Raw genomic sequence first — 23,578 nt, 5'->3', positions numbered from 1 at the left:
AGAAATTTATTGTTATTTTCTTCCTTCGTCGGCTGTGCAAACTGCTCTTCCAAATAATGCTTTTTATGAAGGGTAGTGTAGGGGGAGGGATGCGGGTGGCGCTGTGGGTTAAACCACAGAGCCTAGGACTTGCCGATCAGAAGGTTGGCGGTTCGAATTCCTGCCACGGGGTGAGCTCCCGTTGCTCGGTCCCTGCTCCTGCCAACCTAGCAGTTTGAAATCACGTCAAAAGTGCAAGTAGATAAATAGGTACTGCTCCGGCGGGAAGGTAAACGGCGTTTCCGTGCACTGCTCTGGTTCACCAGAAGTGGCTTAGTCATGCTGGCCACATGACCTGGAAGCTGTACTCCGGCTCCCTCGGCCAATAAAGCGAGATGAGCGCCGCAACCCCAGAGTCGGCCACGACTGGACTTCATGGTCAGGGGTCCCTTTACCTTTACCTTAGTGTAAGGGCAAGTGGGGATCGGTTTGTGAAACTAGGGTTGGCCCCCCAAAAGTATGGGGAACTACCAGTACAGTTCCTGAGCTAGATGTCCCAAAGGGCTGACTCTGCATAAAGCTGTCATTTTGCATGACTCAGGAGGTGTGAGATCACCACGTAATTTTGCCTCTCGGTTTATTACCAGCAGTTTTATCGCACTCATTTCCGGAGCCATCAAGGTGTGGCACACAAGCAAATGAAAACAAGATTAATGATAATTGCAATGTTGTCTGAAATGCATCGGCGCTAAGATAACATGATTTCACACTCACAAACACACGCACGCACGCAACAGCAAGAGTAGATTCAGACACAGCCTAAGCTAAGCAACAGCAAATCTGGGGGTCACCTGCATGTGAGAGGTGGGCATGCAGGCAGGTACCAGCCTGTTTTGTTTACAGTAAATCAAATGCAAGAGACGACGTGAAAAAAGTTCATTATAAAATCATATACGGCATGGAGAAAGTGGATTGGGTTGTGTCCCCCCCCAATGACACTAGAGCTTGGAGGTGCCCAATAAAGCTGTATGTTGCATTCAGGACACTTTTGTCTTGCAGCGCAGGGTCAAACTATGAAACTCATTCCTGCAGATGGCAGCAGTCGCCACCAAACTGGATGGCTTTAAATGAGGATTGGGCAAATTCATGGAGGATTAGTAGAGTCATACCTCATGTTACGTCTGCTTCATGTTATGTTCTTTCAGGTTACGTCCCGCGGTGACCCAGAAGTACCGGAAAGGGTTATTTCCGACTTTCACCGCTTGCGCATGGAAAAATTACAAAATGACGTCACGCGCATGTGTAGAAGCGGCAAATTGCAACCCGCATGTGTGCTGATGCGCCACTGAGGGTTGCGTTCTTTTCATGTTGCGAATGGGCCTCTGGAACAGATCCCGTTCGCAACCAGAGGTACCACTGTACAGTCGTACCTTGGTTTTTGAACAGCTTAGTTCTCAAACGTTTTGGCTCCCGAACGCCGCAAACCCGGAAGTGACTGTTCTGGTTTGTGAACTATTTTTGGAAGCTGAACGGACCTCCAGAATGGATTCCGTTCGAATTCCAAGGTACGACTGTGTTATGAGTGTCTACTAGCCGTAGAGGCAGCAAATTGTTCTGAATGCTGGTTGCTGGAAACCAGGGGAGCAGCAGAGGGTTCCCGCTTGTGGGTTTTGCATTGGGGCATCTGGGAGACGAGGATGCTGGACTAGGCGGGCTTGCTGACCTGATCTAGTTGGCTCTTTTATGTTTGTATGCTGTGCTGGACAAAGCCCTTTGAGAAAAAAGGTCTCAGGTCAAGACAGCCAAGGGGTTTCAAAAGAGGCTTCCGAACATCTTGGAAGACTCTCGCCCAGCTGTTTGGAGCTCCCCCAGAACCACGGGACGGGAAGTTTGCAGGGGGGAGTGGAGAGGGAGGAGAGAGGCACTTGCAGGTCTTTCTCCCTTTGCTTGCAAAACCAGCCGGGGGGGGGGGGGAGAGAGACCAGCGCAAGCCAAGTGTGTCTGCTGGGCCCGACGGGGCGTGTAATTTAGTCAGAGCCTCCGAGGCAAGATGTGACCTGCACGGTGGCAAGGGGCCAGCTCCAATTAGCTGGCCCTAGTTCGTTTTTGACATACAAAAGGGAAATTGGGGAATGGCGGGGGGAGAGATTACGGCCTCCGTTTTGTTTAGGATTTTTGCACTGGAAGAGAATGCAGAATCTGCAAGGCGAGGTTGTGGGGCCCTGCTGTGAGCTTGGGGAGCGGGGGGGGGGGGAGGGAGGGTGCCCACAGTCCTTTGGGAGTTTCCACTCTCTACATGCAAAAACGCACACACTCACACACAGAACCACTTCCCACACCTGGACACCCTGCTGGCAAGGAGCTGGAAATAAATGTTCACGTATGGTGCAGATATTATGGCACTGCTCTGAAGGGCCCCCATTGAAAGGAATCTCCCCCTGTATTTCCTGAGCAGTCCAGGTGTTCCAAGGAGCCATGTGTATGTACACACAAACACAAGGGTGTGTGGCCCTGCTCGCTCAGCACGCCAACCTCCCTGCCACTCCTTAAACATCAACCCCTTAGAGCTTCCTATTCCCACCTCAGGCAAAAGCTAAGCTACCTTTTTACCTTTCCAGCCCCATTTCTGAAGCCACCTCTCTCTTCTGTTTGGCAGCCCTGCTTTGCATCCCTGTTTCCAACTCAGGGCCTACTCTGAGTAGGACTGACGTTCACTAGGATAGAACCCAGAGCATGGTAACTGGGTGCAAACAGCCACACCCTGAAAATCTCATTTTATGTTGTTGCTGTTGTTTTTTAAAAATGGAAGTTACTAATCGTCAAGGATCATAAAGGTCCCTTAATTTCAACAGTCTATGCTGAGCAGGACTTAGCTGGAGACAACCCATAACCATCCAGTTTGTGTTTATCTTTTGTATTTATTTTTTAAAGTATACAACTAGCAAAAATCTGAGGGGGCAAAAGGAACAAGATTTCTCCCTCCCTCTTTCCCTCCCACAGCATGCTATGAACTTCCTCTTCCACTATCTCACAACTGGGTTGTTCCAGCTGCCTCTCCCACCCTCAGAAAGGGGAGGGAGTGACTCACCCACCTTGTGACTGGGCTAGAGACCTGCCCCCTGTCGGCTCATGCTGTGCCCCCTCCCCAATTCTCCCCTACTCCCCACTGTCTTATTATCCAGTCACCAGAGGAACGGAAAGGCCAAAATGTTCACATGGAGAAACAGGAGGAATTCCCTGGCTGGGGCAGCGGATCTCAACCTGACTTTAGCAATTCCTCTCTTGCTTGGCAAACAGGGGGAGAGTTTCTCCCCATACCACCAACTGGCACCAGGAAACTGGGGCACCAAGAGCCTCAGCACAGAGCGTGTGACGCACTGCAACTTCAGATCCCACTGGTGGAAGGCGCAAACCCCCATTTCCGCCTGCCACGACCCCACCGCACAAAGTCCACCATTGCTCTTCCACTTCACCAGAGGACGACACCTGGAGCTCTGCGGGATGGGTCTCAATTTGAAAGTGAAACCCTGGTGAAAATCTACAACAGCAGAGAGTAGGCAGAACAGTGCTCTCCCCGTTGCGGTGAGGCCTGGAGTGATTTACGGCCAGGCCTTCCGTTGTGGAAGGAAGGATGCTGTGTGTGTGTGTGTGTGTGTGTGTGTGTGTGTGTGTGTGTGTGTGTATAAAGGCAGAACCCACACCCTGACATAAAATTCACCTCTGCTACCTAAGACTTCCATACAAAAGAAGCGTGGCTGCCATGATGTTGTTCTAACCCCTGTCGGCACAGGAAGGCGGCTGAATTTAATCAATTTCATAAAATTTATACGGAAAAGTTAGTGGGAAGTGGCTTTCCAGGGGGCACCCAGGAGTGGGCAACAGAAGGCTCACCTAGATAGACCCCTCTGGACTTACCTTATGTACCTACGAGTAACAGCAAGGGAGGGAAAGTTATACCGAGTTAATCCATCTAGCTCTGTACAGACTGCACTGGCTGGCAGTGGCTCTCCAGGGTTTCAAGGCAGGAGATATTCTCAGCCACACCTGGAGATGCCAGCGCAGGTTGTACCGGGGACCTTCTGCATGCAGAGCAGGTGCTCCACTGCTGAGTTACGCCTGTTCCTTCAAGACATAGGAAGCTGCCTTATACTGAACCAGACCCTTGGAGGCGAGGTCAGGGATTGAACCTGGGACCTTCTGCATGCTAGGCAAATGCTCTGCCACTGAGCTACAGCCCTGCACTTAAGGCACAGTAGCACTGGAAGCTGCCTTATACAGGGCCCATCGGTCACGATTCTCCAGGGTTTCAGACCAGGAGCCTCTCCTAGCCACACCTGGAGATACTGGGGACTGAACCTAGGACTCTCGGCCGACAAAGCATGCACTTCATGACTCCTTGCGAGTTTCATAGTTAAGATCGCTTCTCCCCCCAAAAAATAGGAAGGAAGGAAGGAAGGAAGGAAGGAAGGAAGGAAGGAAGGAAGGAAGGAAGGAAGGAAGGAAGGCTGGAAGGCTCTTGTACCTGTCTGGTGAGGCTGCCCCCAAGGTTCATAGTGCCAGAGCCGGTTTTGTTCGTCTGCAGCCAGAGCATCACTGTGGAGGTCAGCTTGTAATGGGCAGTGCGGCCACTGGATTTCTCCTGGAGGGAAGGGGGGAAAAAGAGTTACCTCTCTTGAAAATGGACAGCTATTCAATAAAAGCTAGCCACCTGTCTCTTCCCCCTCCCCACGTCAGGGTTGCTCTGGTCCTGGTGTGCCATCTATTTTCTTCCCTGCAGGCTGCAAGAGGTCAACAACCTCCCCCACCCCCAATGGGCTAGAGCATCTCTATCCTGCCCATCTCCTGAAAGCCCCCAGAATGCCTTTGGTTTTCAATTGGCTCTACTGAACCAAGAAAAGACGTGTTTTTCTTTTGCGCTCGGGAGTCATCAATCTGCTGACCCAGAAGGATGTTGCCTGTCACTGGGACAACTACCTGTGGCTTTTAATAAGCAGCTGCTTTTAAAGGGTTCATTTATATATATATATATTTATGGATCTGGGAGCATCTTTTTCAGTTGTAGCCAGTCAAATTCGGCTTGTCTCCCCAGAATACCCAGGGCCTGTTTTAAACCATCCAACTGGGAAAACAGACCTGGAGGCTGAAATCATAGAAAGACAGCTGCGGGGAGAAACAGCAGCAATTCACTGGCCTTTAAGAGAGCTTTTGGGTTTGCTGATCTGACTTTACCTTTCCCCCCAAATGGCTTCGGAGCGGTTTCCAATATTAATAGGAGGGTGTGTGGTTTTTTTTGCAGAGGGGAGGCAGTGAGGGGGAGATCAAGAGCAGCGGTGGCAGGGGGAGTTTATGAGCCTCAAACAATATCGCATTGTTTGGCTGAGCACCTGCACTCATTAGCCGCCTGGAATTTAACAATTCTCTCCCCTCCTCAGGAACTGCCAGTTGCCTGAGAGAGAGAGAGAGAGAGAGAGAGAGAGAGAGAGAGAGAGAGACCGACCAGGCTGTACCTGAACTTCCACCACATGGATGGAATCCCAGCACCCCTTGATCTTCTTTGATCCATCGCCAGCTTTCTTAATTAGAATCACGCCAGCAAATCCGTGATCCAGATCCCAGAGGTAGACAGAGGAAACGCCCCCTTCAAAATACCTGCAGTCAAAACAGAGAGAGACAAGCTGATCAGCTTTATAAGGAGCAGAGCAGAGCAGGGCAGAACAGAACAGAACAGAGCAAAGCATAATCACTCCATCACCATTTATTATAAATATCTATGTATGTATATATTTGTATTTGCACTGTGCATGCATATGCATGTATGTATATAAAAATCAGCTCCAAAGCCGCACAGCTAAGCGTCTGGTATAAATTGATAGGAGAAAGGAGAGAATACAGACCAGGTGAAGCAGCTTCCTGAAAAATCTCATTTTTCTTTTCTTTTTTAAAGCAAGTTTCTAGCCCTCATGCAGCTGTACCTCCTGAAATCTCAATAATTATTTTTTTTTTGGGGGGGGGGTTAGCAAGGAAGGATTCCAGTGGACAGGGGCTTCAGTGCTCAGCAAACCTCCCACCACCATAGTTTGACTCCGTAGGACGGCTTGGAGAACCTTTTTCAGCAAAGAGTTGTGCAGTGGAAGGCAACTCCCTCCATTCTGTCATTGTCAGGATCCCACTCAAACCTGCACAATGCCATCGACTCCAATTAATGGCAACAAGCTGTTAAAGAGCACAGCTGAAACTTAAAACCAGCATTTTTACAGCTCAGTTCTTCCCAAGCTCTCTTTTCTCTCGTCGCTGCTAAACAGTGTGGGCTGGGAGACTCTCTCCCTCCCCTCCGCCCACCTTTTTACAGTGAGGTTGCCTAATTAAGACTAAAGGGAACAAGAGGTACGTGGCAGCCTGGCTCTGCAGGCCCTCCGTTGTGGGGGGGGGGGGGAGAGAGAGAGAGGCGATATTTTGATTCATTGCAGATTTGCAACCAAGTCGAAAGCCTTTGCAGAACAGAGGTCCCATGACTGGGTTTAAATGTTCCTCCACCTGGCGTCCAGTGTGGAACGCAGAGAGTTGGTTCGAACTGTGAATGCCATTTCTCTTGTGCCTGCAAAAAGTTTGGGAGGGCTTTTTCTGTTTTTGTTTTCTGCAAAAGCTGCTACACTTGAGCTGCTTTGTACGTGAGCCTCTCACACCTGCTCTTCTGCTGACCTAGTTGACACCCTTGCTGGTATCTCTTGCACACTGCCCTAAGCATTGCAGGCAAAGTCTGGCCGACAGAATTCCTGGGCGCTCTGTCTGGCGCATGCTGAAGCCTCCACGGAAACACCCACACGCACCCACACCTCCATTCAAGGCAACCTGAGTGCAAACAACGGAGGGTGTCAGGACTGAAGGGTTGTCTGAATCTGACCCTGCAGAAACGAAGCAGCACAGAATCCACCCACAAACGGGTGTTTGTTGAGTTGCTCCTGAGGACAGTAACAAATTGGGGTAGGGGAATGGAAAGACAGAGGTATACTAATTCATGCACGCTGTGGAAAAGTAACTTTTCCTTCCTCTCGTATATAAAACCCTGGAACCGGGGAGTTTGTCTGGGGATGGGTCGAGGTCAAACAAAACAAAGACCCCTTTTTTTACACAACGCAGTTTGTCGGATTTGCAGCAATGACTGTTAGATGGCTTTAGGAGGAGGGATTTAAAATGCTGTGGAAGTGGAGGGCAGATCTAGCAATGGCTTTTAGGCCATGATAGAGAAATCAAACCTCTATGTTCAGGGGCAGCATCCCTTGGGATGACAGATGCTGGTGCAAAGCCTGGTCAAGTCTGAAGTGTCTGTGGAAGGTAGGAAGAGAGGGCTATGACACTCAAGTTCCGCCTATGGGCTTCCTAGAATCATCTGGTTAGGGTCAGTGTGGGACGCAGGATGCTGGATCCCAACTGGGTCCAAATCCAGAAGGGCTCTTTGAATGTTCTCAAGCATGAAACCTAAAGGGACACTCTCTGCATAATAATTTTATGATGTGGGGGGCCGTTGCCTTCATATTCCTGCTTCTGGCCTTCCCAGAAGCACCTGGAGGGCCACTGCAGGGAGCTAGACAGGATGAAACCATCTTGGTCTAATCCAGCAAAACTTTTAGGCGTGGTTTGCAATGGTCAAAATAGCCTGCCCACCACCACTGCAGATCAGTTAGCTTCAGCTGAATAATTGTTAAATAGCAAAAAGGCTCCTTGTCAGCTCAAAGAATATCTGAACTGAGTCAGGCAGAGGACATTCCCAACAGCCACGTCATCCCGTGACCACCTGAATGCAAGGGAGATGCTCTACCACTTCCCCCTAAAAATAAAGCAGGATTCTAGCCCTCGTGGTTCAGAATAAAGGGGCAATTTAAATAGAAGCATAGGGATTTGCCTTCTGGAGTGTCAGACAGCAAGTCTGTTGAGTCCAATACTGTCTATACTGACTGGCAGCAGCTCCTCCAGGGTTTCAGGTGAGGTCATCCCCAAGCCATACCTGGAGACTTCAGGTATCAAAATCAGGACCTTCTGCACACAAAGGATGGGCTCTATTGCTGAACTACAGCCCGACAGAGGAGCAGGCTTTCTTCCCCACCCTGCAAATAAGCCACGTTGAACGAAAGAAAGAAGTCCGTCTCCCACTTCAAACCGAAAACAACACACATGACCAAAATCTACTCAGAAATTTAGGAAAGTTTTCGGCCTCCCTCCCAAACCAGCCTTCTCCATTTGTTGCAATTACACATTTTACCAGGTTGTTCGGAGCACGAGACATTAATTAGGAGGCAAAAGGGTCCACTACAAGGAATACCCCGTACCTTACAAATCTGTACTTTGATCCTAATGACATGAAATGGGGCGGAGGGGGGGAGAGAGCAAGAGAGAGGCGCTCTAATTTTTACACGCTTCACATTTATGAGATTCTGCATAAAGGCTTTTGCGGGCATATTTTAAGAACGTGCTAAAACGTTGTCCGAGACCACATAAAGCCGTCGGAGGGAATGCTTCCAGCCAGAACTAACAAGCGCACACATGGAAACACTCAGGACGGCCTTTGTACCTTTAATGAATCAAATCTAGCATTAATATTGTTTTAAATACTAACATGCTATTTCAAGTTGGTTTGGAGCTGACTGGAGCTAGTGCCTCAGGTCTACCCCGCTGGGCAGGGGGGATGTGGCCGGCAAGGCAAAAAAACCCAGCCAAGTTGCTGTTCTGTGGCTTGGAACCACGCTGATCTCTGAGTGCCGGCACTGGCTCGGTGTGGTGGGGTTTTTTCTTGCCGTTGCAAATGTCGGAAGGCTCCAGTTTGCTTTCCCAGTGCTGAATTCATAGAGGAGAGGGGCTACCTACTAGCCACAATTGCCATCTTCTGCTGCCACAGTTGGGAGACAGCAAAGCTTCTGAATAGGGACACGGGTAGCGCTGTGGGTTAAACCACAGAGCCTAAGACTTGTCAATCAGAAGGTCGGCAGTTCGAATCCCCGCGACGGGGTAAGCTCCGGTTGCTCGGTCCCTGCTCCTGCCAACCTAGCAGTTTGAAAGCACGTCAAAGTGCAAGTAGGTAAATAGGTACTGCTCAGGCGGGAAGGTAAATGGCGTTTCCGTGCGCTGCTCTGGTTTGCCAGAAGTGGCTTAGTCATGCTGGCCACATGACCCGGAAGCTGTACGCCGGCTCCCTCGGCTAATAAAGCGAGATGAGCGCTGCAACCCCAGAGTCAGCCACGACTGGACCTAATGGTCAGGGGTCCCTTTACCTTTTTAATGCTTCTGAATAGCAGTTGCTGGAAGCCACAGGAAAGCGAGGGGGTATTGTGCTTGAATTCTGCTTGGTTTCTCACAGCCATCTGGTTGGCCACTGTGAGAAGAGGATGCTGGGTCAGGTGGGCCACTGGCCTGATCCAGCAGAGAAACTCCTCATTTACACGGAGGTTGCGTTCTGAGGCACCATGTGTATCAGTGGGGGGGGGGGATGCAAGCCCGTCCTGTCCTTTTCCAGTGCCGAAAATAGCACATGTGTGCTGACCGTGTGTAAATGGGTAGTTGTCGGTAGGCCAAGAGAGGGAGAAAAGTGCTGCCCCCCCACCTTTCCCACACAGTGCTTACTTTTCTAAGTCTTGTTTTATCTCCTTCCCTAATTGCCTTTGTCATCTTCCAAGGCCAGGAGATCTACAGAACCAGTGTTGTGGAATTAGCATCTCAGACCAGGACCTGGGAAACCAGGGTTCAAATCCCCACTCGTCCATAAAGCTCCCTGGGTGATACTGTGGCCAATCGCTGCCTCTCAGCCTAACCTACCTCACAGGGTTGTTGTGGAGATTAAATAAGGAAGGGGGAAACTATGTACAGTGGTACCTCGGGCTAAGCACCGTATTTTTCGCTCTATAAGACGCACCAGTCAACAAGGCACACCTAGTTTTTGAAGGAGGAAAACAAGAAAAAAAATATTCTGAATCTCAGAAGCCAGGACAGCAAGAGGGATCGCTGCGCAGTGAAAGCAGCAATCCCTCTTGCTGTTCTGGCTTCTGGGATAGCTGTGCAGCCTGCATTCGCTCCATAAGATGCACACATATTTCCCCTTACTTTTTAGGAGGGGAAAAGTGAGTCTTATAGAGAAAAAAATATGGTACTTAATTCGTTCCAGAGGTCTGTACTTAACCTGAAACTGTTCTTAACCTGAAGCACCACTTTAGCTAATGGGGCTGCCTGCTGTTGCTGCGCTGCCGGAGCAAGATTTCTGTTCTCATCCTGAAGCAAAGTTCTTAACCTGAAGCACTATTTCTGGGTTAGCGGAGTCTGTAACCTGAAGCGTATGTAACCTGAAGCGTATGTAACCCGAGGTACCACTGTATGTCACCTTGTGCTCCCTGGAGAAAAAGGCGGGATATAAATACATAAGTAAAATCAATAAATGCTGTTACTGTAAGCTGCTTTGATCCCATTTACTTCATTTCCTGATAGCATGAGACTTTTTATCTCAGGATCATGAGTTCAAGCCCAACGTTGGGCAAAAGATTCCTCCACTGCAGGGGTTTGGACCAGATGATCCTCATGGTCCCTTCTATGATCACAGAAAACCAGGATGCAAATATTAAAACCATGTACCACTGTCCTGATCTGAAGGTAAATGGCACAGCCACTTTACCAAGGAAAAGTTGGGTCTGGGCAGAGCCTAGATAGGAGTTCCCAAAACGCCACCATATATTCTGTAACGTTCAGTACACACACACGCACACACACACAAGCTTTCCACAGATGGTAAAAGCAGGAAGGGGAGAGAAAAATAAGCCTCTTCGGTCCAGTTGTTCCTTCACCTCCCCCGCAAGTTAAGCAAATCCGTCCCAAAACAGTGCCTGTGGGTCCCTGCGCAGGTATTCGGCAAATTCTTTCCAGCAGGCACACAGGTGCAAAAGCAGCCCTCAAGCAAACATACCGATCCGGTTAGGTATGTACGTCCTCCATGCCAGGTACGCTTAAAACAGTGCACATCTGGCCAGCAGCTGGGCAGCTCTGACTGCACAGGGAGGCAGTCGGCCCTGGAAGAACAAAGGGCGGATTCAGACGCAACAGAGGGGCGCTTAGCATTGCGTCCAAAGTCGGCCAGTGTTTCCAAGGCGGGAAGCCACAAGGCGGGCATCTGACACTCACCTATTTTGGAAATGGAGCCTCTCCCACCACGAGCGGGGCATTTTGTGGTTTTTATTTGGCTAGCTAAGTCTCTTCCCATTTCCTTCCACATAATATCTATTTTTTAATTTTCATGCTCAGCCCCAATTCAGCTGAAGCAACAGCATATTACTTGTCAGATTACTGTTGCGTGGACTTCCCTGACCTTCCCCTGCAATGAATCTTAGATTCTAAGCTCCTCAGAACTCAGTCTAAGGCGGATTTTTACGTGGATTGCAACAGCAGCACTTCCACAGTATAAATGTACAGTGAAGAATAATTTAAAAACAGTTCCCCAAATGCATGTATGAGTTAGAAGCAGGGTCCCAGTTTTGGGGGTGGGGAATGAAGACTATAGCTCTTAACAGAGGGTGCACACCAATACCAGTAAATAACACGTGTGTGTGTGGTTTGTGTAAAATGATGCAGCACAAGTATTAAGTGTGGTTACTGTTGCCTGTGGGGAGCTTCTTTCATTGTATATGTGTTGCTGCTTAACTTTAAAAAGTCAGTCAAAGCTGAAGAGGATGAAACTTGCAGGCAACACAAACCCAGCTCTGGACTCCCTTGTGCAAAGACCTGGCTAGAAAATATTTGGGGGGGGGGAGAGGGAAAGGAGTCCAACTTTCTCCGGGGCTGTGGCATCTGGATTCAATCCGGCAGGGCCCCAGCTGCCAAAGCTGTGGCAAATTATTGTGCCCGAGCAGAGACAGGGGAGGTAGATCATCACAAGGGGTTTAGGAGCCATGAGCCAAGGGCAATAAACCCACTTCAAAAGGCTTTGCTGGTTGAGTCTCTCAGGTTTGGCCATGCTTGATTCACATCCAGAGACAGATGGCGGAGAGGTGGTGGGGAAAGCGCTCGCGGCAGGCGGAAAGGGAAGGGGGGGGGAGTGTTGGGCATTGAACTGCAAGGAAGCAGAGACCGACTGCCTGCCCCAGACTACAGCTACAATTTCACAGAATTGTTGAGTTGGAAGGGATCCCCAAGGGTCATCCAGTCCACCCCCTACAACGCAGGAATCGCAGCTAAAGAATCCCTGGCAGATGGCCATTCAACCTCTTGATTTAAAATCTTCCAAGGAAGCTGAGCCCCCAACCTTCCCAGGCAGTCCAACAGCCTTTACCATCAGAAAGCTCTTCCTAATGTTTAGTCGGAATCTCCTTTCTTGTACAGTGGTACCTCGGGTTACATAAGCTTCAGGTTACATACGCTTCGGGTTACAGACTCCGCTAGCAGAGAAATATTACCTTGGGTTAAGAACTTTGCTTCAGGATGAGAACAGAAATCGTGCTCTGGCGGCGCGATGGCAGCAGGAGGCCCCATTAGCTAAAGTGGTGCTTCAGGTTAAGAACAATTTCAGGTTAGGAACAGACCTTCCGGAACGAATTAAGTACTTAACCCGAGGTACCACTGTAATTTGAATTCAGTGGTTTGGGTCGTATAGTGAGCAGCAGAAAACTAGCTTGCTCTAGCTTCCATGGGAAGCACTATGGCACTCGGTATTCCGGTATTCCTTTTTTTCCTGCAGGGATCAGCAGCCTGTAGCCTTCCATATGTTGACGGACTCTGCCCTTCCATCATCCCCCTGACCATCACCCAGGCTGGTTGAGTCTGGGAAGAGGGTTGGGACCTGACAACATCTAGAGGGCTGCCTAGGACCTCCACCTTAGTGGTAGCATGTTGAAGCATGATGGAAGCTCCTCTGCATGAACAAAAGATTATGAACCACTAGGACAACGAGAACATATGGCGCTGTCTCATGTGAACTTTCTTTTAAAACGAAAAACCTAGGCACTGAAACAAAATAGGAGGCGACAAGTGCCGTTTGTTGATGATGGAAACCAGTTTCTGCCATATTGCTCATCTGGCCAATAGCCGTCACGCCCCGTCAACAGGCATTTGTTTTGGGACCGGCCAAGAGATCAATAGCTTTCCTGCCAGGGAGACGATCTCAGCTCACTTCTAAGGCCCCTGCTTTCAAAACAATCAGGGATGATTGCATTCCACAATTGGATCCATCCTCCCGCTCAATCCCCTTTCCCTGCCGCCCCACAGGAAGACGACGGCATGGAAAGTAAAGCGGATAACTGATGCGAAAGAAAGAGGGGGCTTTGCCCTGCCAGACTTAAGGTTGTACTATGAAGCCGCAGCTTTCTGCTGGCTAAAAGACTGGCTACTTCTAGAGGACACTGATGTGTTAGATTTAGAAGGTTTTAACAATGCATTTGGTTGGCATGCATACTTATGGTATGACAAAGTTAAGATCAATAAGGCCTTTAAGAACCATATTGTCAGGAAAGCAGTGTTTAATGTCTGGACAAAATACAAAGACCTATTGGAAAATAAAACTCCAAGATGGCTATCACCTCTGGAGGCTAAGGCCCGAAAAAGACCCAATATGGAGGCCAAATGGCCGAAATATTGGGAAATAATAGAGAAAGAGGGCAATAATTGGAAATTGCAGAGTTTGGAAAAAATGAAAGACAAAGTGCGAGACTGGTTACATTACGCTCAGATTCAAGAAATTTTTAAAAAGGATAAAAAGTTAGGATTCCAGGTGGAGAAATCGAAGTTGGAAACAGAATTGTTAGAACCTAAGACTAAAGTACTCTCAAGAATGTATAACTTGCTGTTGAAATGGAATACACAAGATGAAATGGTTAAGTCGGCCATGATAAAGTGGGCACAGGATATTGGGCATAATATTATGTTTGAGGATTGGGAAAGGTTGTGGACCACGGGGATGAACTTCACGGCATGTAATGCTCTGAAGGAAAATGTAATGAAAATGATATATAGGTGGTACATGACCCCAGTTAAACTTGCCAAAATATGCCATGTGCCAGACAATAAATGTTGGAAATGTAAGGAAAATGAAGGAACATTCTTTCACCTCTGGTGGACTTGTCCCAGGGTGAAGGTCTTCTGGGAAATGATATATAATGAGCTGAAAAAGGTATTTAAGTATACCTTCCTTAAGAAACCAGAGGCCTTCCTCCTGGGCATTGTCGGCCAGATGGTGCCAAAGAAGGATCGAACATTCTTTTTGTACGCAACAGCAGCAGCAAGGATACTTATCGCCAAGAAGTGGAAAACTCAAGATCTACCCACTCTGGAAGAATGGCAGATGCAGCTGATGGACTATATGCAACTGGCTGAGATGACTGGCAGAATTCGAGACCTGGGAGAAGAGAGGGTTGAAGAAGATTGGAGGAAATTTAAGACTTATTTACAAAAATATTGCGATTTGGTGGAAAGTTAAGTAGGATGTTTGATCATAAATAATTGGCCACCACAAAATCGGATCGGAATGGGATGTAAAGTGAGATTAAGAGAAATTAATTTGCAGAGGACTATATTTAAATAAGTGGTTATAAAATTTGCAAATTAGATGATAAATTGCATGGAAAAAATCTATGATGATGAAAATGGCAGCGGGAGATGTGAGGAAGTCCAAAGAAGTTATGAAACTCTGTTGAGATAAAAGTAAGGTTGTTTATTGTCTTTGTACTTTATTTTGTAAAAACCCCCAATAAAAATTTTATTAAAAAAAAAAAAAGGAAAGTAAAGCGGATAAATGCATCCAGAGCCACAGCTGCTTCACACACTTTGTGTTCCTGTGGCAGAAGACAGGCTCATTAACTTAAAAGGGAAGAGAACTGCAAGCATTACTAAGCGGAAAGAGCTGTAGCTCAGTGGGAGCGCATCTGCTCTGCGTGCCGAAGGACCCGGGTTCAGTCCCCAGGTAGGCTGGGAGAGACCCTGCCGGAAACCCTGGAGAACAGCTGCCAGTCAGTGCTGTGGCAGTTTTGAGCAGTGCAACTCGGCATAAGGCAACTTCCTGTGTTTCTATTTAAAACCAGGCCTTTATTCACAGTGGCTGATTTGGTGCTCATGGGAAAGCTGCAAGGAGGACCCAAGTACAGTGGTACTTCGGTTACAGACTCTTCAGGTTACAGACTCCGCTAACCCAGAAATAGTACCTCGGGTTAAGAACTTTGCTTCAGAAGGAGAACAGAAATTGTGTGGTGACGGCGAGGCAACAGCAGGAGGCCCCATTAGCTAAAGTGGTGCTTCAAGTTAAGAACAGTTTCAGGTTAAGAACGGACCTCCGGAACGAATTAAGTTCTTAACCCGAGGTACCACTGTACAAGAGCTCTTTCATCTCGTGAGGTTTCCAGAAACTGGTATTCAAAAACATTATGGAGGCAGAGCACTGCCATCGAGGTTGTAGCCACCAATAGCCCTTTTCCCCATGAATTTGTCCAATCCTCTTTTAGAGGCATCTAGGTTGGAGACCATACCTGCCTCCTGCATGAATGAGTCCCACAGTTTAACAAACCCTGAATGACAACAAAGAAGCATCTTCCGCAGAAGGCCTCAGCCGGTCAAATATTACGGCAACGCTGCCAACAAGTACCTCATTTGCTGCAAACAATACCCAGGACACTGGCCTCGCCATGGAACCTACAAGATTATCAAACTGAAGGGGGAAGGCAGAAACCTGGCCATCTGGAATTTCTGTTTGAATCCTGTTCCCACTTCCAACCTCGAAAGCACACGTCTCGCTCTCAGAATCCAAATTCTCCCATTTGTGGCCACTCTTTAGTAATAAGCCTGTTACTCCCTCCAGCTTAAACAGAGTGGCAGACAAAATCTCTCTCTCTCTCTCTCTCTCTCTCTCTCTCTCTCTCTCTCTCTCTCTCTCCTCTTTCCCATACTGCTTACAAACATGTTTTGGGTATTGCAGGTTGTCGGCGTGTGGCTATGAAAGAGGCAAGGCGTGAACACTTGCCCGTGAGGAGGAGAACAGTCCCGAGCAGCCATCCTGGTTAGCAGCTGCTGATAGCTTCCTCCTCCTCTATGAATTTGTCCAATTTCTTTTAAAACAACCCAAACTATGTGCTGCATTCATTGTCAGGTGCCCAGAGTGGCCCACATGGACACCAGAAAGCCAGACTCTGGTGTGTGATTTGTAATATGAATACAAATCAATAATAAATTGTAGTTACACCCCCACCAGTCTTTGCCAGCCTATCATCTTGAAAATCAAAGCAGGATGCCCTTTTGTCAGAGGATGAGATAATAATAATAATAATAATAATAATAATAATAATAATAATAATAATAATAAATTTTATTTATATCCCGCCCTCCCCAGCCGAAGCTGGGCTCAGGGCGGCTAACATCAATCAAAATAAGGATTGCCTTCGTGTTGAGAATGGGGTTTTGCATCTAACATGCCCCCATTTCTAAGCAAGCACCCTTTTCAAATCTAAGCTGACACCTGGAAGATCACATCTGATGGTGGGGGGAGAAATCTCTTTCCATCCTGGCTGCTGAAGACTACATGCTTGTTATTCCAACGCTTCCCAAACCTGTGGCAGCAGGTTCCTTCCTGTTAAACTCAGGGGCTGGTTTAGATTTTCATCTAAGCCCGTCTGCAACGTCACAAAGTGGAGAGAGAGCCAACAACAGTGCCTTAGGAGAGACTGAAGACAGACTCCCTCCGATGGAAAAATCCACATCCTTCTATCAAAGCAAGCTGCAAAAATAAAGGGGATAACAAGCAGGGAGGCAGGGAGGAGGTACGACTCGCTCCTAAAAATCTCATGCTCTAAACCAACATGGTAGCCTCCCAATATTGCTATAGACTATGACTCCCATCAGCCCTGATCACTGGCAATGGTGGCTGGGGCAGAAAGGAGTTGAACAATATCTCTGGGGCTGCAGGTTCCCCCATCCCTGAACCAGACTGTCACTTGTCTTTACTGCCCATAGCTAGCCTGCATCATTATTCTACATCACTACAAGGATGGGGAGTCTGGTGTCACCCCGATACTGCTGGACTCCAACTACCACCATCCCTGATCATTGGGCCATGGTAAGCTGGGGCTGATGGGAGCAACAACATCTGGAAGAACCATGTTGGCTACCACTGCTCTAAGTCACCATCTTTTTTTTCCTTCTTGAGTTGGAAGGGACCACAAGGGTCATCTAGTCCAACCGCCTGCAATGCAGGAATCTTTTCGCCCATTGTGGGGACTTGAACTCACAACCCTGAGATTAAGAGTCCTGTGCAATACCGACTAAGCTGTTCTCTAAGTCACCATCTTAAAGAAATCAAAAGGATTCATTCTTGCCCTGAGGATAATAGACACAAACACCCAGAGAGATGATAACACGAGCCAACATACAAGTCTCTGTACTGGTCAAAGGCGTTGTTCGCTTCCACCTCCAGTTTGCGCAGGCGGGCGGATGGCATGGCACCGTCTTCCAGAGGAGGGTCGTATTTGTTGCTCCACGGCGATCTGCAGCAGGAGAAAGACAGAGAGTAAACAAACTTGTTCAACACACAAAGCATCAACAGAATCCCCCACCCCCCAGGCAATCAAGCATGGATGTTGCTATTAATTACTCATTTTGCAACAGAGCCCCTGTCCCAAGAAGCTTAGGGTTGTATCTTACAGCACTCCTACTCAAAGCAGACCCATTACCATCAATAGGCATGACAAACTTAGCTCTAGTGATTTCTTTTTTAAAAAAAAGATATTTATTGAAGTTTTAAAGGTTATACAGAAAAAGAAAAAAATAGCAAAAACAAAACACAAACACAGAAAATAACAGATATAAAAAGACAAAATACAAAACTAAAAACTATTTAAAAACAAATAAGGTTTCGTTCCCTTGTTTTCTTATAACTTACTTCCCCGACCTCCTCATCCCTCCCCTTTCAGTATTCCAATTTCTAATTGTTAATTCAGCAAATCCTCTCCATTAATTTTCATTTAATTTTTAACCTTTCTTTTCTTTTTACTTAATCATTACAGCTGAAAACCACTTAATTTCTAAACCAACATCATTCTAACATTCATTAATTTTGCAATATTTCCCAAGATAGTCCTTAAATTTCTTCCAATCTTCTTCCGCCGTCTCTCTTCCCTGGTCTCGGATTCTGCCAGTCATTTCTGCCAGTCCCATGTAGTCTATCACCTTCATCTGCCATTCTTCCAAGGTGGGTAGACCTTGTGTCTTCCTCAAACTTAGCTCTAGTGATTTCAATGGGTCTGCTCTGAATAGAATTTAGCTAGATACCACCCAGACAATGTCAGGGATAGTCTATACATGCGAGGAGAGTGGCAGAATGAACTGCACTAGTTCAGATTGCAGGGTGAGGTCTGTGTCGCTTTGTTGAAATTTCCTCTACATTTAGAACTTGGGACCAGACTACCTGAAAGATCGTATCTCTCCCTATAAACCTGCCCGGGTTCTAAGAGCCTTGGGTGAGCACCTTTCTCTTGGTCCCATCAACATCAGAGGCTTGGCTGGTGGTGACAAGAGACAGCCTTTCTTAAGGCTGCTCCCATATTGTGGAAAATCCTCCCAAGAGAGGTCATACTGGCTCCTTTTTTGCTATCCTTTCTTCAGCAGGCTAAGACCTGTTTAGACAGGCCTTTGGAAACTGAGGTGCAGGTGATGTTGTCCACTGGGCTGCTGTCAAGGTACACTGGATTTTAACTGCTGGCTCTAAGAGTGTTTTGAGGTATTGTAACTATTGTTAACTAGCTTAGCTTTTATAATGAAGCTTTACCATGTTGGAAGCTGTCCTGAATCCCAATTAGGGAGAAAGGCAAAATATCAAAAGATTACATAAAGGAACAAATTCTTCCTAGCAATAGGAAATGAGGACAGCTGGCACAGAGGAATATGGCAGAACCTCTCCTCTTGATGAGATAAGTATCTTTTAAGCAAAAAATTTGACACGCAACACAACTGCAGTCCAAAGGAGTACACTGGAGCATTCCACCTCAGCATTCTTCCACCTAACTCTCACCTCATTGCTTTGAATTTGCAGACCCTGCTTGATATTTGGAACAGGGAACGATGGGTGTGCCATCTCTAACATGGGTCTCTGCAGATGTTTTGAACTGCCCCTCCCAACAGATCCAGCAACCATGCGCCTGGTGCTGGGTGTCTAAAGCAAAGGCTCTGCTGGCACAGCACAATGGCACCTAACGTGCATTTAAGTTGCACGATTTCAGCCATTTGTGCCTAACCCTAACCCTGCACAAGTTAAAATCCAAGCAAGGCAAAGAGCTTAAAAGCTCTTTTGGTACCATATTTGCTTTAAGTTATTTTAGCTGTTTTTCATGATGCCTTCTGTGTTGCAAAACTGTTTTCTCATGCTTTGAGAGCCACCATGAGGCTATGACCAAAGGCAGACTGTAAATATCCATACCGAATATAAAAAAGGCAAAAAAGTGTGGACTAGCAGCTTTGCTAGTGTGGATGTGGGTGGCGCTGTGGGTTAAACCACAGAACCCAGGGCTTGCAGATCAGAAGGTTGGGGGTTCGAACCCCTGCGAAGGAGTGAGCTCCCATTGCTCGGTCCCAGCTCCTGCCAACCTACCACTTCGAAAGCACATCAAAGTGCAAGTAGATAAATAGGTATTGCTCCAGCGGGAAGGTAAATGGCGTTTCTGTGCGCAGCTCTGGTTTGCCAGAAGCGGCTTAGTCATGCTGGCCACATGACCCAGAAGCTGTACGCCGGCTCCCTCGGCCAATAAAGCGAAATGAGCACTGCAACCACAGAGTTGTCCACGACTGGACCTAATGGTCAGGGGTCCCTTTACCTTTTAGCAGCTTTGTAGCCTCATTTGCTGGTGGCAGTAAAAATACACAAGAAATAAGAGCTCTGAAATTTCCATCACCTCTTGGGAGTGATGGTGGTGGAGAACTAACATACTTCTTCCATTTAGGAACTCTTACCTATATCATTAGAATGTAAGAAGAGCCAGCTGGGTCAGGCCCACAAACATCCAGTCCAGCATCCTGTTCTCACAGTGGCTGAACAGTTGCCTCTGGGAAGCTAGCAAGCAAGACCTGAGCACAAGAGCCCTGTTTCCTCCTGGGGTTTCCAACAACTGGCATTCAGAAGCATTGCTGCCCCTGGCTGGGGAGGCAGAGCACAGCCATCATGGTTAGCAGCCATTGACACCCTTACCCTCCATTTCTGCAGCAGGTAAATGCTGAGCAAGTGCTCAAGGTTTCTGCCTCCAACTCAAACAATCTCCTTTCTCCCCTACCCTTCCAAGCCACTTTTAAGCAAGGTAAAGGTAAAAGTACCCCTGCCCGTACGGGCCAGTCGTGTCCGACTCTAGGGTTGTGCACCCATCTCACTTAAGAGGCCGGGGCCAGCGCTGTCCGGAGACACTTCCGGGTCACATGGCCAGCGTGACAAAGCTGCTCTGGCGAACCAGCACCAGCGCAGCACATGGAAACGCCGTTTACCTTCCCGCTATAAAGCAGTACCTATTTATCTACTTGCACTTAAGCGTGCTTTCGAACTGCTAGGTGGGCAGGAGCTGGGACCGAAAGACGGGAGCTCACCCCGCCGCGGGGATTTGAACCGCTGACCATGCGATCGGCAAGTCCTAGGCACTGAGGTTTTACCCACAGCGCCACCCGCGTCCCTTGGCTTTAAGCAAGGTGGGCTTGATTTAATTGCGGTTAGTAGATTTCTTCTGCAGAGCACGAGGAATGGAATTTCAGAGCGAGAGCACACAGCCACGACTTAGCACTTTCCTGGCCTGCAGACCATGCACATCCCCAACCACCTCTAAAAAGGGTTTTTTTTGGTGGGGGGAGAGAGAGAGAAAGTAAGAAAGATTGCTGGCTGCAGCAGTAATTTCATCCATGAGAAATTCATAACATTACTCCCTCAAATGATGTTTTCACAGCAGACAAGCCCTCAAAATGCATTTACGGGCTTAGATGGGAGGCTGTTTTGAAAGAAGGCAGCTGAACAGAGCCCGCCTGGCTGAAACCAATGGAGCTTCATGCAAGAGCAATGTTTCTCCTGCAGCCAACAGGTTCCAAGACGGTGCTGCTGGCATCAGCATCTTCTCCCCATACGGATCCTATTTAAGGAGAGCAACCAAACACCAGGATAGGGATGTGCAGAGGGGAGGGGGCTGGGAGTTTGGTCTTGTTTTGTTATTCTTTTTAAAAAAGTTAGCTTGTGTTTGCTGGGTATCTCTGCTATTGGTGCCTCCCAGGTGCTACCCACCAACCGTAGCAGCAGAGGTTAATTATTATTATTTATTGCATTTATAAGGGACACGGGTGGCGTTGAGGGTTAAACCACAGAGCCTAGGACTTGCTGATCAGAAGGTCGGCGGTTCGAATCCCCGCGACGGGGTGAGCTCCTGTTGCTCGGTCCCTGCTCCTGCCCACCTAGCAGTTCGAAAGCACGTCAAAGTGCAAGTAGATAAATAGGTACCGCTCCGGCGGGAAGGTAAACGGTGTTTCCATGCACTGCTCTGGTTCGCCAGAAGCGGCTTTGATTATGCTGGCCGCATGACCCGGAAGCTGAACGCCGGCTCCCTTGGCCAATAAAGCGAGATGAGCGCTGCAACCCCAGAGTCGGTCACGACTGGACCTAACAGAATTTACCTTTATTGCATTTATATCTCATTTCCCCCTGTTTTTTCTCCAAGGAGCTCAAGGCTGAGGGACACTGACAAGCCCCAAGATGATACCCCATGAGCTTCATGGCTGAGTGGGGATTCGAACCTTGGTCTCTCCCAGGTCCTAGTCTGACACTCCAACCTCTGCACCATGCCAGTTAAACCCTGTCTGTTTGTGGGAGCTGCAACCAGGCCTTAGACATTACGAGGGATCCACCACACAGGATTCTCTAGGTCAAAGAGCCATTCGACAGCATGTCAGAAGCTGAACTCAGCTGCCTAGGAAAAGTGATATAATGGGCAAGATCTCTTGAGTAAGGTAAGGTGCTCAAAGTACCCAAAGCTTCAAAAATAAAACACACGTGCTACTGATTCCTCATCCAGGGGGTTGAAAACCCTTCTGGACCCATCTGCAAACCAGAGAAACGTTCCCAGAGTTACCTGGAGTTGCCAGGGGTTAAAGTGGGGACATTTTACATGCAACACAGGAGCTCTGCTATTGAGGTATGGCCCTCTCCTTACAAATAAAGACCTTAGTCCTCATGATTCTGAATCAAGGGCTGATATCAACAGAAAAACTGGAAGCTACTTTATAGTTCTGTCACCCAGGTCATCTGGCTTGTACTGTCCACAGTGACTAACAGTGACTTTCCAGGGTTTTAGGCAGATGCTCTACCACTGAGCTGTGCCTCCTTCACAAAGCTCACACGTTTTATAGTCTACTGGATAGTTTAAAAGTTGTGAACATCTCTGGGTTATTGTCTTCTTTAGTTGGGTCATTAGGAGAGAACTCCAGAAGGTTTCCCCAACTACACTCATTTGTAGCTCATTGGTAGAGGCAGGCAGAGGACTCCAAGTTCCATTCCCTAAAATCTCCAGGTAAAATCTTCCCAGTTCTTTTCCAGGCCTGGGAAAGAACCAGGCCTGAAATCCTGGAGAGCTGCTGCCAATTAGTGTAGACAATAATGAACTCGGTGGACTCAAGAGCCTGGCTCAGTTTAAGAGAGCTTCCAAGACTGCTATCTTTGTGAATCGAACTCTGTAAATCCACACTGTTAGTCTAGCAGTGAGCAAAATGTGTTTATGTCTTTTTTTAAACTTGCACTCTGTGATGCCCCCCCCCAATTTTTGATGATCGCCACTTCCTAATAATCTGCAAAGGGGTAAAAAGAGGGGGAGTCAATTGATGGATAGTACAAAGGAGTATTTCCCTGTCCAGAGGAGCAAAGCAGTCACCTATAGGAGTCTCCATCTCTGTTGTAGTCGCACAGTAAGTAGTCCTTCCCCACTACTTTATCACGAGCGATCTTCAAAGGCTGGTCAACAGAAGACAGGAGATCTTCACAGAGGCTGGGGACCTGTAAACAGAAGCAGGAAGTTGGGGGGGGGGACATAAGATGCAAAAAGTGAGGCAGGGGTGCTTCAGCAAGCTCCTGTAAATGTATGTCTGAATTGCAGCTCCTTTATAAAGCAGCCTTTGTGACCAGGATGTCAGAAGGGACACCGTTTTCCATGCAAACTTGCTTGTTTAGACCCTTATCAAAGACCCAACCCTGCATCTCCATACCTGAGCCTCCGTGGATAGGCCATTTAACCAAGAAGAGTCTATTGCCCTGTCGCTGTCTACCTAACTTCCCATAGCAGGATCATGGGAACGTACCCACCTAGCTCAATACCACCCACACTGACCGGCAGTGGCTCTCCAAAGTTCCAGACAGGGGATGTTGCCAGCCCTACCTGGAGATGCTACTTGGAACTGAGTCTGGGCAGCGCTTTTTTTCAGGGGGTAATCAAGGGTTCGCAGTACCGGCACCTCTTCTTTTTTGTTGTTGTTAAAAAGTGTGGCACTTACTGTGACAACTTCATGGTGAGTACCGGCACCTATTTTTCTAGGAAAAAAGCACTGAGTCTGGGGTTTTCTGCATGTAAGACACTGAGTGACAGCTCTTCCGCAC

General features: G+C 47.9%; 1 protein-coding gene across 2 annotated transcripts in view; it reads right to left on the bottom strand.

Annotated features, from left to right (window-relative positions):
- CAPZB (capping actin protein of muscle Z-line subunit beta) overlaps positions 1-23,578 on the bottom strand; it is a 78,216-nt gene that overhangs the window by 8,245 nt on the left and 46,393 nt on the right. For both annotated transcript variants that reach the window (XM_083750330.1, XM_083750331.1), the window contains exons 3-6: positions 22,860-22,981; positions 17,352-17,465; positions 5,487-5,628; positions 4,502-4,618 (exon numbers count right to left, since the gene is read on the bottom strand). In XM_083750330.1, coding sequence (XP_083606456.1) covers positions 4,502-4,618; positions 5,487-5,628; positions 17,352-17,465; positions 22,860-22,981 — 495 coding nt within the window. The remainder of the gene's footprint in view (positions 1-4,501; positions 4,619-5,486; positions 5,629-17,351; positions 17,466-22,859; positions 22,982-23,578) is intronic.

This window comes from Podarcis gaigeae (assembly GCF_964106915.1).
Source record: "Podarcis gaigeae genome assembly, chromosome: 8".
NCBI lineage: Eukaryota > Metazoa > Chordata > Lepidosauria > Squamata > Lacertidae > Podarcis > Podarcis gaigeae.
Note: the sequence above shows the minus strand (reverse complement) of the source record. Positions and strands in the feature narration are given on the sequence as shown.